The sequence below is a fragment of the Schistocerca gregaria genome, unplaced genomic scaffold (genome assembly GCF_023897955.1).
Source record: "Schistocerca gregaria isolate iqSchGreg1 unplaced genomic scaffold, iqSchGreg1.2 ptg000255l, whole genome shotgun sequence".
Classification (NCBI taxonomy): domain Eukaryota; kingdom Metazoa; phylum Arthropoda; class Insecta; order Orthoptera; family Acrididae; genus Schistocerca; species Schistocerca gregaria.
In genome coordinates, this window is record NW_026061761.1 from 716532 (window position 1) to 729621 (window position 13090).

Consider the following 13090-nt stretch of genomic DNA (forward strand, 5'->3'; position numbering starts at 1 on the left):
CGAGTAGTCGATGAGATAGCTTTCACGGATGTTCATATACACAATATGAGCCTACAGATAAAGATAAAGCTTGTTCACCATAAGATCAAGAAATCTCAGGAGTATGCATATACAATACGGTATCAAAATTGTTGATGGTGTGCTTTAGGCCCTTATGGTCTCAGCGCCTGAGCTGTTTTGTCAGTCTATTCTGTGTTAGTCCTCAATACTATGTACATAGCACTCTGCTGTAATGTTAGCTGCGATGATATAAGCATTTCAGTTTAGATGTAATGTCGTCTGAGCAGGTGGGAAAATTATATTTATACCGATGCTGTGATGACTTGTTTCATCAAACATGCGACTGCTTTCAGATAACTAAGGGTAGTTGATTTTTTCGTAATAGTAGGAAAGTGATAACCTAGTGGAAACATACTACTTTTTCTGCACAACTGTGTTTCCACATTCACACCTGTGTTTTCTCAAGGCTAAAATACACAGAGCGAAGGAATTATGAACAATTTGTACAAAAATCAATGTGCATTTATAAGCATTGTTGACAGGGCAGTGGTCCCCGTGTCGATTTGTCGGTACACTGAAGGTAACCGAGGAGACATCTGTAAGAGGAAATGATATTCGAGGAGAAGCAATAAAGCTGCTGAGGTTGACTAAAGATTGTAATTATGTCAGAGACAGGAAAGATCATCTTAACGTAACAGATAATGAGATGAAAAGAAGTTATAAGATAAAAATGCACAAAGATAAACGAAGGATAACGGACTGTATCCTAATTCAGGCGGTGGTGGGGGAATGAGACAGGGAAACGGTACACTAAACGAAGGAAGTGAGTTTTGTCGTCCGGGCAGCTGTTGCTGCCCGCTCGGAGGCGCCGCGGCCGCTGTCCAGCGTCAGGCTGGAGCCCCCTGCGGCCGTCGTACGAGACCGCCTGCCTGCCCAGAAGAATAAAACTCGGATGCCCCTCCGAGGGGGTAGCGTCAGCTCGAGGTACGAAACGCTGTGCTCACCTCGGTGTCTAGGATGAGACTGCTGCTAGATCAGCCGCGGGTGTGAACTGTGAACTGTGAAAAGGGACCGATGCGCCGCGGATGTGTACTGGAGGCTGTGCTCGACCTGGCACCGAGTCAGCGCAGGCGGCAACAGCTGTGAGTCAGGGAACTCGCTACTGTGGTGCTCGACGTGCACTGCTGACGCACGGACAGGAGTGGGTAAATGAGCAGCGGTCGGTGTTGAGAGTGCAAGTGAGTTTATTAGGAAAATCTGCGGTACAGAGAGGGCGGAGTGCGGCGCGCCGCCCTACTGCGACTTGCGGAAGTGCGCGGCGAGCGGCCCGTCGTCCGGGTAGCCGGCCACCTCCTGCGGGATGACGGCCGACTCCTCGACGCCGGTGCACGGCCGGCACATGCACTCCAGCGGCGCCTTCGTCGACACCTGCGGGCCAAGAAAGGGCGGGCGTCAGGCGCCGTCGTCACGGCTCACATCGTGAGGGGCGGGGGGCTCTGGGGCTGTACGACACGGGAGTGTTGCCACCGACACCAGGGCTGACACGGGTCTTGCTACCAATACCAATTGTACCCACAACTCGGATATAGGAACAAAGATATGGGTACATAATATTTGGTATCGAATCAATAGCTAAAATTGTGTCGATACCTTAGGAATGGAAAAAATGTAGGTTCTGATAAGTTATTCGTATCACCTCTCACAGTAGTGTAAATAATAGTATTTCAACAGAGGTATCAGTAATGATGCGGTATCACATATCGACATCTAAAGGTCTCGATAATATCAGTAAAAGAATAGTGATACCAGTGCAACATTTGGGATGAATGTCAACATCATAAATTGTAAAATACTTCAGTAATGTCATAAAAGTGCTCATATTTATCTTAGACATTGATGCCATTATTGTCTCAATGCAAGGATTTCAATGGAATAGAATATTTTGTACTGACACAAACATGTTCAATCATATGATTCCTTGATATCGTCTGAAAACACATCAATACTATCTAAAATTGTAGGACACATTGATGAAACGGAAACAGATATTGATACCGATGCAGTATGACACACAAACACCTGAAATTGTACAAAACGTCAACAGTCTCTCAAAAATTTCAACAGATACAATATTTGATATTAATGTTAACGTCTAAAATACTACTGCTACATCGATCGTAATGGAAAGAAACATTAATGACACTGATACAATATTACGTATAGAAACCAACCGCTAGAATTGTAATTCTTCAAGTTTTCCCGGTGAATACTGCTTTCCACCATCATTTGGAGATGCATCTGTGGCAGCAGTATAAAAGAAGGAGCCCTCAGTGCTGCAATTTTCAAACCGACAGTGATCCGAAGTTAAATCGATGACAATTCATATTTTGGTCGCACAGTACGGATAAATTATTGACGAACAACTTAGCTCTTCTCTCGAAAATATCACAGAGTAGGAAATGAATGATTGCCTATTGGTTTTGGACGTATTAATTTGACCTAAGGTGGGTGGATTTTTAAAGCAGTGCGTGAACCACAATCCGACACGCAGCAATTTACACTCGCAGGCGTCGAGCTACCACTGTGCTTCGCAGACTACAACTGTACGGGAAAGTTTAGAGCGTTCAGCCCGTGCAGTGTGGATGTAAAGTCTATGGCCTTTCTCCTGTGTGTAAGAAATTTTTCTTTTCAAATTGGCAGAATAATGAGGAGGCGCAGAGTGGATGTGATCTTCGTCCCAGCAACCGAGACGACAGTTGTTCTGGGGTCTGTGACAGGTGATATGCTTTTGCAAAAGCCAGGTGTTTGAGATTCCTCGCGCCCACACAGAGGCGGACGGCGGCTGGCGGCCGACACACGTGCAACAAGTCGAGAGCTCCGCCGTGGCAGGCGTCAGGCGTTCTCACACGAGTCAGCCTGCGCTCCGGCCGAGTTTTACGTACGCTGTTGTAAATTAAATTATACTTTTACCATACACCAGAGCAATAAAACTTTACAGTGTTTTTTGTGGTGTTAATTTCAGCCTCATGCCGATACCATTAAACACAGAATTCAGAGTTCGAATGTACACGGACGAGAAAAAAATAAATCGCGAAACCAAAAAGTAATTAGTGTAATGCGATTGTCGAAATACTTTTGACTAGGTAATATTTAGCTGATTAAGGATGCAAAATCAGAGGTTAGTGTAAGTTTGAGACAAGTCATTGCAAATGTGTATGCTGTCACATTACCAACCCGTGTAAACGCCAGAATGTTGAATGCAAGCATGCAGACGTGTATACACTGTGTCGTACAGGTGCCGGATCTCGGTTTGTGAGATGTATGTCTGTTGCACTCGGTCGGTCAATGCAGGCACGGTTAATGCCGGTTATGGCTGATGTTGGAGTTGTCGTCCGATGATTTCCCATTGTGCTCAATTGGAGACAGTTCTGGCGATGGAACGAGCCGTGGCAACATATGACACGCTGTAAAGCATGTCGGGTACAACAGCGTTGTGTGGGAGACATTGTCCGGTTGGAGAACAGCCTGGAATGCTGTTCACCAACGGCTGCACAACGGATTTGCAACCGTGGTGTGTGGCATAACAAGGAGAGCGCCCCTGCTGGCACCACGGAGCGCTGCCTGGCTGGCTGCTGGCCCTGCACCTGCCTCCACCGGCACCGGACGGAGCCGGCTACTTTTATCAGGAAATAAAGGCAGACCCAGCGCTGAAGTCGCAAACGGCGGCGGTTTGGGGTCAGTGGAGTGCACCCTACAGGGCGTGTGTCTCAGAGCTGTCCTAGAATTAACCGACTTGTGAGAGTTGGTCGTGTCAGTGTGGTGCCGGCTGCTGCTGCAGATGCAGTGCGACGCGCCACAGCCGCACGCCGCACACGGTGGTCTTCCCCCTGGGTAGCGACGAGTGGCCGTCCAGGGCGCCGCCTCCTCACGACAGCAGCCTGCGTCCCCGTGGCCACCGCTGCCTGCGGTCGTGTACACTGCCTGCATACCTGCCAATTCACTCTACACTGTGGCGCAAGGAACACCCGGCTCCCTGTAGCCCTATTACACGGCCACGTTCAAACTCAGCGAGATGCTGATAATGACCTCTTTGTCACATCTGAATGTGACTCGACTAACATCAAGTCACCGTGTTCAATCTCGACGACCGCTACAGTGTACATCTCAAACAAACCTGATTTGCGTCCTCGCAATAGTTCGTGCCACCGGCACGAAATTTGAACATACGTCACCCTGCGTATGACGCAACATGCACAGCAACTCCGGTCAATGTCGCACAACTGCTTCTCGGTGTTGCGTTCGTTTTTCCCTCATTGTATTCGGTAAACGTCAATGAGGAAGTTTAACGATGTGTCTAGCCCTTCGAATTGTTTTCTGTAGATCCATTTATTTTACGTAATAATTTTGAGATTTACAGAAATTATGATTAATATTAAATAATGAGTTTCATTTTTTTATTGTCTGAATGAGGGAAGGACTAAATGTGACATGCGTGTTGCCTGTCAGTCTTTCTGATTCCACGAGTAAGTAAGTCAGCACGCAAGAGCTTGATAATGTGCGTGGGTCTTGCATCTGACGGTCACAGGCATCGGGGAAATGGTGAATTATAAGAAGTCAATTTACGATAGTTTTAAATTATGAAATGTACTTCAGTAGTTCAGGCGATTAAGGATGGAACTAATTTACTTTCATTTCCTTATCTGAAACATATCATTTAATAATTGTGTCTATAGTGTTTTGGAAATGTGATCGGTTCGAGAGAGAGAACGTGAAACGGTGTTGATACAACCTTGGGATTCAGCCAATCGGGAGTGAACGATCTTTGCGCACAGTAGGCTTGTGAGTGCGTCAGAGATGTGGAGTCGGAAGGATAAGTGCCGAGCTCTAGTTATCGGACATCAACTGTGCAAAACTGTACTACTAATGAGTAATTGTAAGATTTTAGGAGATTAAAACAACAAATGACGATTCGGCAAATTCGAGATGTGACTTTGTTTCGAATAATTAAAATTCCGTGTGGCGTACTGTGGAAATTTAAACGAGAACTTATAGTTCGAAATGAACATTAGTAGACATTGTACTAGAGTTCTAACTATAGAAATCCGTGTGTCTGTTCAGTATCAAGTTAGGGTGAAAACCTTAAACTGGTTGCTAGAGACTGAAAGTGTTGGACGTGCGGAAGTCATAGGGCTCGACAGCGTATGTTTGTACATCGAAGTAATAACGTATCGGTCTTTTCGTTCAGTGACTGTTACTCTTTTGGTAGTTAGTCAGACTTGAAACGTGAAATCATTTTTGCTCCCTGTCGGCACGTATAGTGCAACTACGGTATTTTTTCTTAGAGTTGACACATAGAGTCAAGAATCCACCGACAGGTGGGTGAACTTTATTCCACAGCGCAACAAACTGCGCTGTCACAGGATGGAGCATCGGACATCTCAGACGTGCAGGGGCCGACGGAGAGGTCAAAGAGGTCGTTGGAGGGTGACTGGCAGAGGACGCGACCAGCCGGGACGAGCTTCCTCAGCTGCAGTTAACCCTTTCCAGCCCAGTGATGCCAAAATCAAACAAGGTTTTTCAATTATTGAACCTGAGGAATATCATTCAGTGGATGAATTAATCATTCCTTTCAAACGTCATTCATCCCTGAAACAGTATGTAAAAAGCAAACCACACAAGTGGGGTATAAAAGCTTTTGCCCATGCTGGTTCTAGTGGAATTGTGTACGATTCTGAAATATACCGACGGAAAGGAACTGTACATAATGATACTGGTCTTGGTATAAGTGATGATATTGTGATAAGGCTTGTGGAAGGACTGCCAAAATATAAAAATTTTAAAGTGTTTACAGACAAGTGGTTCACCTCTTACAATCTTATTTCTGCCCTGAAAAACTATGGCGTTTTGGATGTAGGAACTGTTAGACCCACAAGACTTCAAGGCTGCAATCTAAAAGCAGACAGTGAGCTGAAAAAGCAGGGACGAGGATCATACGAGTACCGAACTGAAACAGAAAGAAACATCAGAGCGCTGAAGTGATATGATAACAAGTCTGTCGTTCTTGCATCATCATTCAAAGAAGTAAGTCCAGTAGAACCAGTGAAACGTTGGTCAGTGGGGGAACGAAAATATATTGATGTTCCAAGGCCAGACATTGTTAGAGTATATAACCGTTCGATGGGAGGAGTTAATCTGCACGACATGCCGGTTGCCTTGTATAGGAGTAGTATTGGTGTGAAAAGATTTTATCTAAGGATCGTATTCCACCCCCTTGACATGTGTGTTGTGAATGCGTGGCTCCTAAACTGCCGATATTGCAGACAAAGAGGAATGTTGATTTTTCGGTCTGATGTAGCTCATGGACTACTAAAAGCAGGAGACATTTTGGTAAGAAGGCGAGGACGGCCATCACATGACAGTCCATCGCGTACAGTTGTGAAGAAACAAGCCCCATTGGTTCCCAGCCCGGTTGATGATGTAAGGTGTGACAACATTGAACACTGGCCACAGCATGTAGAAAACAAACAGACATGTAAATTGTGCATTACAGCATATTTTCGAACGAAATGCATCAAATGTAATAAACCTCTTTGCTTTACCAAAGACAGGAACAGTTTCTTAAATTTTCGTGTAAAGTAACAATCATGATGTCAAAACAAATTTTCATGTAAAGTAACAATCATGATGTAAAAAACATAAAATTGTCCTGAAATGCGAGTTGCATTATTGTATGTACTATTTTTTCTTCAATAAACTGCATCAAATTGTGTAATTAAAATACTCATTCAAGTTCCATTACCAAGCACTGTGACATCCCAACCACCTGACTGAAGGAAACAAATCCTGCCCAATGTTGGCATATGGAGTCATCCCAAATTTCCCTCCAAAAACAAAAAAATAGCAAAATTTCTTATAAATATATATTTTTCCAATCATTATGTAGGGAAATACGCGAAAAAATGTTTTTTTTCCCACAAGTAAATAAAAGTTAGGCTGGAAAGGTACCGGCAGAAGTAAGATTGTGAGTCGTGCTTCAGTAGCTCAGTTGGCAGAGCACTTGCCCGCGAAAGGCAAAGGTCCCGAGTTCGAGTCTCGGTCGGGCACAGCATTTTAATCTGCCAGGAAGTTTCATATCAGCGCCCACTCCGCTGCAGAGTGAAAATCTCATTAAGGACATTAGTCGTTTCACGTACATACTCTGTCTTATCTGCTTGGCGCTTCAACAGGTGAGTTATAATCATTGTGAATTTACTGGATCGGCATTTACTTCGATCCTGCTGTGCTGACTCTCTTGTCACCGAGTCGCCTTGTAGTCGGCTGTACGGCTAAGAACTGACAGATTGGAAGATTAAATATTTCTGTCCCAGGGGCACAGGAGAAAGGTATTATCATGGTGTCGATACCTCGATGGTAGTGGAACTCATATTGTTATTTGATATCGACATCTAGAGCTAGAGTCCGACAACATCTAGAGAGTATGATAAAATTGTGTCAGTATCATAATCTTTGTCATACGAGTAGTGACACCAAAAATTGTGTCATTAACTTGGGTAATAATGGAACAAGGGTGTTGATACCGATACGGTAGGCTGTTTGATATTAACTTCATCATGTTAACTTGTACGACACCTAAGTAATATCAGAAAAATAATACAATAATTCTAATTGATTGCAACACTTAAAATAGTACTGGTGTCTCACTCATATCAGAAAAGGATTAGCACTAACATAATATTTGGTGTAAAATCCCTTAAACTGACTAATCTTTTTGATATTAATAAAAGCTATCACTGGTGTCTTACGTATTGTGGGTGGATAACAGTGGAAAAAAGTATACATACTGAATGAGTGAATGTGGAATAATATTCAGAAAAAAAGAGTCGGTACAAATAAAATATTGGGTATTAGTGCAGCACCTAAAACTGAGTCAATATCTCGACAATATGAGAATAAAATTATCAGTACCTATAGCTCAGCAAGGTATTGATTACTGTGTGTGTGTTTTTTGCTCGACAAAAAAGGATTAATTGAAATACAAGGCAAAAGATAGAAATTGGTGTTTCTTGGTCATACCAAATTGAATATGAAATGAAACACCGCATAAACATCAAAGGACAAATATTCCAGAGACAAACTGAAATGGAGACTCAATATGTAGTGAAACTGAAAAACTGTACAAAAGCAGTGTTCTACAGAACCAAGGTTCTCTGCTTATTGCAGACAGCCACCTTAACCAACAACTTATCCGAGCATAGTTGCAGGCCCTACTGAGGCTTTCCACGGTGTCTGTTTCCACCTCTGATTTCGAAACAGAAGTGTCACAAGTTGTTCCAAGGTAGCCATTGTGAAAAGTTGTGGGGTGACGGGCGAGTAGTGGCGCCCTGAAAACACGGAGCTGGCGTGGCCGCACAGACCGCTTGGCAAGCCGCCGCTGGTCAGCAGCCGCGTGGAGCCGGACTGTCAGCTGGAGGAAGAGGGGCAGCAAACAGCGCGTGGGCGGGCCGACCGCGTGGCTGGGGATAGACGGCGGACTTTGTGAAACCATAATGGCAGGTATTTCACAGTTAATGTAGAAATTAATAATAGCCAGAGGAATCACCGTACCTTAAAAAGAAACAGCAACATTACCATCATTTACACGACGATTCTGTCGGTGTAATCAGATTTTCAATATATTTATTAGTTTAAAGTTTAGTACCTGACTGTAAACTATACAAGGAACACCCAGAAACGAATTTCCAAAATCTAAACGGTTGATCCGATTTTGTCGATCGACATGTCTTTAGAAAGCTATTAGTCTAACCCTAAATTGGTATGAATTACACGCCTATGTAACTTGAATAGTAGATTAGTAATTTTCCACTTTGACCTCCAATAACTCTTGATGGCGTCAGGAGATACGTACGCCACAGTTACACGAAGAAACGGTAGCAGCATGCTTATAAATATATTTTCTCGTCTATGTCTTTGTTTATATTCGATGTATACTATTCATGAAGAAATTGGTCAAATTTTTACTGTGTTTTAGAAAGCACAGAGACATTAGACTACTGGCCTACTTTTGTTTCTGTTCCTTTGATATACGTTAATTTGATTTGTTTATGTATTTAATAATGCGTGTTAGAGCGTGTTTATGGTGCAGCCGTAGGAATATTTATTTAATTTCTAGTTATTTAAATGTAAATCCAGTACTTCTTATGTGTTTCAAGAAGTTTGTGAGTGTGCGTTGACTTGGAGACGTGGAGGAAGCGCTCTGGTCAATCACAGCGCTCGTTACTACGGTAAGCGGTTGCCGAGGTCAACTGAGAGACTGTACGGAAGTGGGGGAGGAGCATCGTGTCGCACAGGACACGGGAAGGCGCGACGGACGGTCGCGGGAAACACTTGGAGAGAGTTGCGCGTGGTTGCGGGGATAGAGATATTTCGTAGTGACGACTTGTGTACTTGTGAGATTTCCGTGGCTTCTGCAGTGAAGATGTAGTATGCGTTTAAAAGTGAATATCCCACGAGCTACGTTGTTGCTCATAACTAATTACGTCAAGTAGGAATCTACTGTTTGCTTGTTATTCAACTTATAGTTTATTCAATTGGTGGACCATCGAGACCAATAAGTGCTTTACAGTAATAAATGGCATTCTTAAAGGTACGTCTGCTATCGTATTCATCATTTAAAGACGTTAAAATAGTACCTGCAGATTTTATTTAACTACTATCTTTCATTTATAAATTTCTATGTTACATTCAAAATTCGCAATTGTTGAGTGATGGGAACCGACGACCATTCGATTCATGTGTGTTTTCGTATTGCATACTGTAGAGTCAGCAGTATTTGACACGTAACGCGGCAACTGTGTATCCCAGCACCTAGACTACGAAATCAGCCAAAACTTTTAACGTTTCAACTCTGAGTCTGAGGGTACGTAGTTGAGGGCCACCTTTAATTTTTTTGAAAGCCCACAAGCTACGCTCGGCAGTGAAGACAGCTGAGGACGCCAGTTGTCTCGACTCTGGGACACGGCCCCCGGCAACTCGATGGTCCGGCATTCCTGCCGTGACGCCCGACCACCACAAGTTATGTATGTGTACCACCTGCAAAACACGTAAAAACACCTTCTCGTTCCCCAGGAGGATTACAGTTCTGCTGAATGTGGAAGATGGCCTTCCACCGCACTGTGCTCGCAATTGACCCCAGCACGAGAGATGAGACAAGTGGTGTCTACCTTGCACAACTTGGAAAGTAATGTCTTCCTCCTTTTCCACCTCGTCCTCAGCACCATCACCAGCCGGCTACGTACCTTGCGGAACTTGCGCTCGCCGGGCTTGGCCTTGGGGCAGAAGAGCGAGACGCTGGCCTCGCGCTCGCCGCTCTCCTGGCAGCACATGCACGACCGCTCCATCTGCCAGATCTTGGACCCCGACACCTGCGGGCACACGAGCCGGCTGTCAGCACCGCACTCAGTCGACACAGCTTATAAGAATCGTCGTGCTTTTATGCAATATTTCTCGATTTTAATCAGAACCACACCGAAGCCCATTGACAATGGTACCACTTAATCGAGCGGAATTCTCGATTGGACTGACAATTTCGTAGCGGAAGGACACACGACTTTTTCTCAGATGGAGTTATCGAATGAGGTGGGGGCAACCTCACACGATCACGTAGGCTCAGCTTCAGGTACGGCAGGTGGCGGGACACGGGGGAAAAGCAATCAATCTACAAATAAGAACGCTTGCAAAGGAGTCATACCGTCCTCGAATATTGTTCATTGCCCGTACTAAATAGAACAGCCAATACTGTTTACAATTTTTTATCGACCAAGGACACAAACTCGTAGCTGCTCGAAGACAGACACGAAATATACCTGAAAACCTACGCTGGCGTGTATAACTTAAGGAGGAAAGTAACTTTTGCGTAATGCGTCACTGCCGACTATCGTAGCTCCACGAATGTACCTGTGTGCAATGTGTGTTCGCACCTCTCGCCATATGAGGCTATGTGATGCACCCGGGAGCACTGTAATTGTGCCGTGGCGGCGGTATTTCCGATCGATTCTCGATCGTTGGGCCTCACAGTGGTGTTTCTTTCTCCGTTGCGGGGCGCCTCCTGGTGGCGGGTGCGCGGGTTTTGTGTGTTTGTCCGGGGTTTTTGCTGGCCTGTGCCCTATGACCTCCCGTTTCCTCGCCCGGGCTCGTACGTGAAGTTTAAGGTGAGTTAATTTTGGTAGTTCCCGTCCTGTGGCTCGGTGGGTCCCGGGACTAATTGTTTTTTTTTTTTTTTTACACCCTGCCTGCCCTATCTCCCTGTGTGCTCATCTGTGCCCGTGCGCGAGTGTGTATATGGGTGACGGTGATCGTTTCCTGACTTATTTACCGTTTCTTGCCGACTTCCAAATCTGTAATTTGGTCTATGCCATGTTACAGTTGCGTCAAGTTGGTTCGCACATTCACCTCGGTAATGACATCTGCGCACCTATGAGATTGAATTATGTTTCAACTATTGAAAGCTGGCGGTTGTCGCCGTGTGTGGTAAATTTTAACTTGTATTTGAGCTTTGGTGTAAATGTATTTCGTTGACTGAGTTAATTTTATCTTGCCTACTGCTGCGATGTCAGAAATGTTAAAATCTTGGGCTCCTTGTGAGTTTTTATGTTGATAACTGATACAGCATTTTAGTTTAATGATTTATCTTTTACGTTTTGGGGAAATTTTATCTTGACAAATCCTTGGGGTTAGACACAAGTTGCACAATTTATGATCTATGGAAATGTTAGGGTGGATTGGACTTTCTAGTTAGGCCTATCATTTATTGTTTTACTAAAGGCATTAAGGGATATTTGTTCAAAGCTTTTTAAAAACAATTAACTATCATAAATTTAATCTTGCTTGTGAAGCCATATTTGTGGAGAGTTGTTATTTAAATTTCATTGTCTACTGCTCACTCCAATAAAGCCACCCTGCTAAAGAAAAAATTTTGGTGCTACTATTTGTGTCCCCCTTGTTCCCCTACAACGGCTCAGGAATCGTTTCGGTGTTCGAGGTGTTACGGTGTGAGGAGCGTGATGTTGCACGGCCGTACTGGCCTCCGAGACTCTGCACACGCTGACTAGCAAGTGTACCGTCATTCCGAGACTGGACTCCTTCCCCGTGTGGCTTTCTTCGGGGATGCATTCTGCTCTGACTTCACTTTTACAGACGACAGTACGAGATCTCACTGAACAGCCCAGGAGTAAGAGTTCTCAGAACGCAGAGGTATTCGACTCACAATGAGCTCGCCCCCATCGAGCACTTACTACAGCGTGCAGCAGCTGTGAGCAGCGCCGCACCGCAGCCACTTGCGGCCAGCTTCGCGGTCAGCCCGTCGCAGGGCGTGCAGCGCCTCCCGCGGTGGTGACACTCTCTGGTGAGAACCGAGTCCTACCTTGCCAATGTTCAGCTAATCATCACAACTCGCCTTGACCTCAGTGTACGAACTGTCTTTGAATACCAATCGCCTTCCTGCTCGTTTCATTGCGCATTTCTTTCAGTTACCTGTCTGCTGTACTGCACTGTACTACAATGTAGTAGCGCTTTCTATGTACGATCCAAGTTTCGCGGAGCTGCGTGACTTAGCGGAGACACATTATGCAAAAGTGACTCTCGTCCGTAAGTTATGCACACCACTGTAGTGCCGAGAACTGGTATTACATGGGGAATGTAGAAGTACAGTACAACCCCCTGCATCCTGCTCCCAGAGTGAGCACACAGACTCTACCACACACGGAGACCTTTACACAATAATTCTTCCATCCCTCCAGACGTGAAGGGTTTCGGAAGGAGACCTACTATTTGGTACAATGGGCAGTACCCTTTGCCATGCACTTCACAGTTGTTTGCTCAGTATGGGTGTACGTTGATGTAACTGTAGACTTAACAGATCTGGATGATGTGTCTGTGCTAAAAACTATGGCCCTCGGATAGAGTATTAAGTGAAAAAAAGTTTAGCCTTCTTTGGCATTTGTTACATGTGATCAGTATTCTTTGGGTAGACTAACCCACCAAAGACCAACAATGGGCAGTATATTACGGAGATATGAAGCATAAAATACTGGAG

General features: G+C 44.7%; 1 protein-coding gene across 1 annotated transcript in view; it reads right to left on the reverse strand.

Moving 5' to 3' along the window:
* Positions 1-1226: 1226 nt before the first annotated feature.
* LOC126305107 (bursicon-like) overlaps positions 1227-13090 on the reverse strand; it is a 62610-nt gene continuing 50746 nt past the window's right edge. The window contains exons 3-4 of the mRNA XM_049992016.1: positions 10296-10421; positions 1227-1428 (exon numbers count right to left, since the gene is read on the reverse strand). Coding sequence (XP_049847973.1) covers positions 1294-1428; positions 10296-10421 — 261 coding nt within the window. The 3' untranslated portion in view covers positions 1227-1293. The remainder of the gene's footprint in view (positions 1429-10295; positions 10422-13090) is intronic.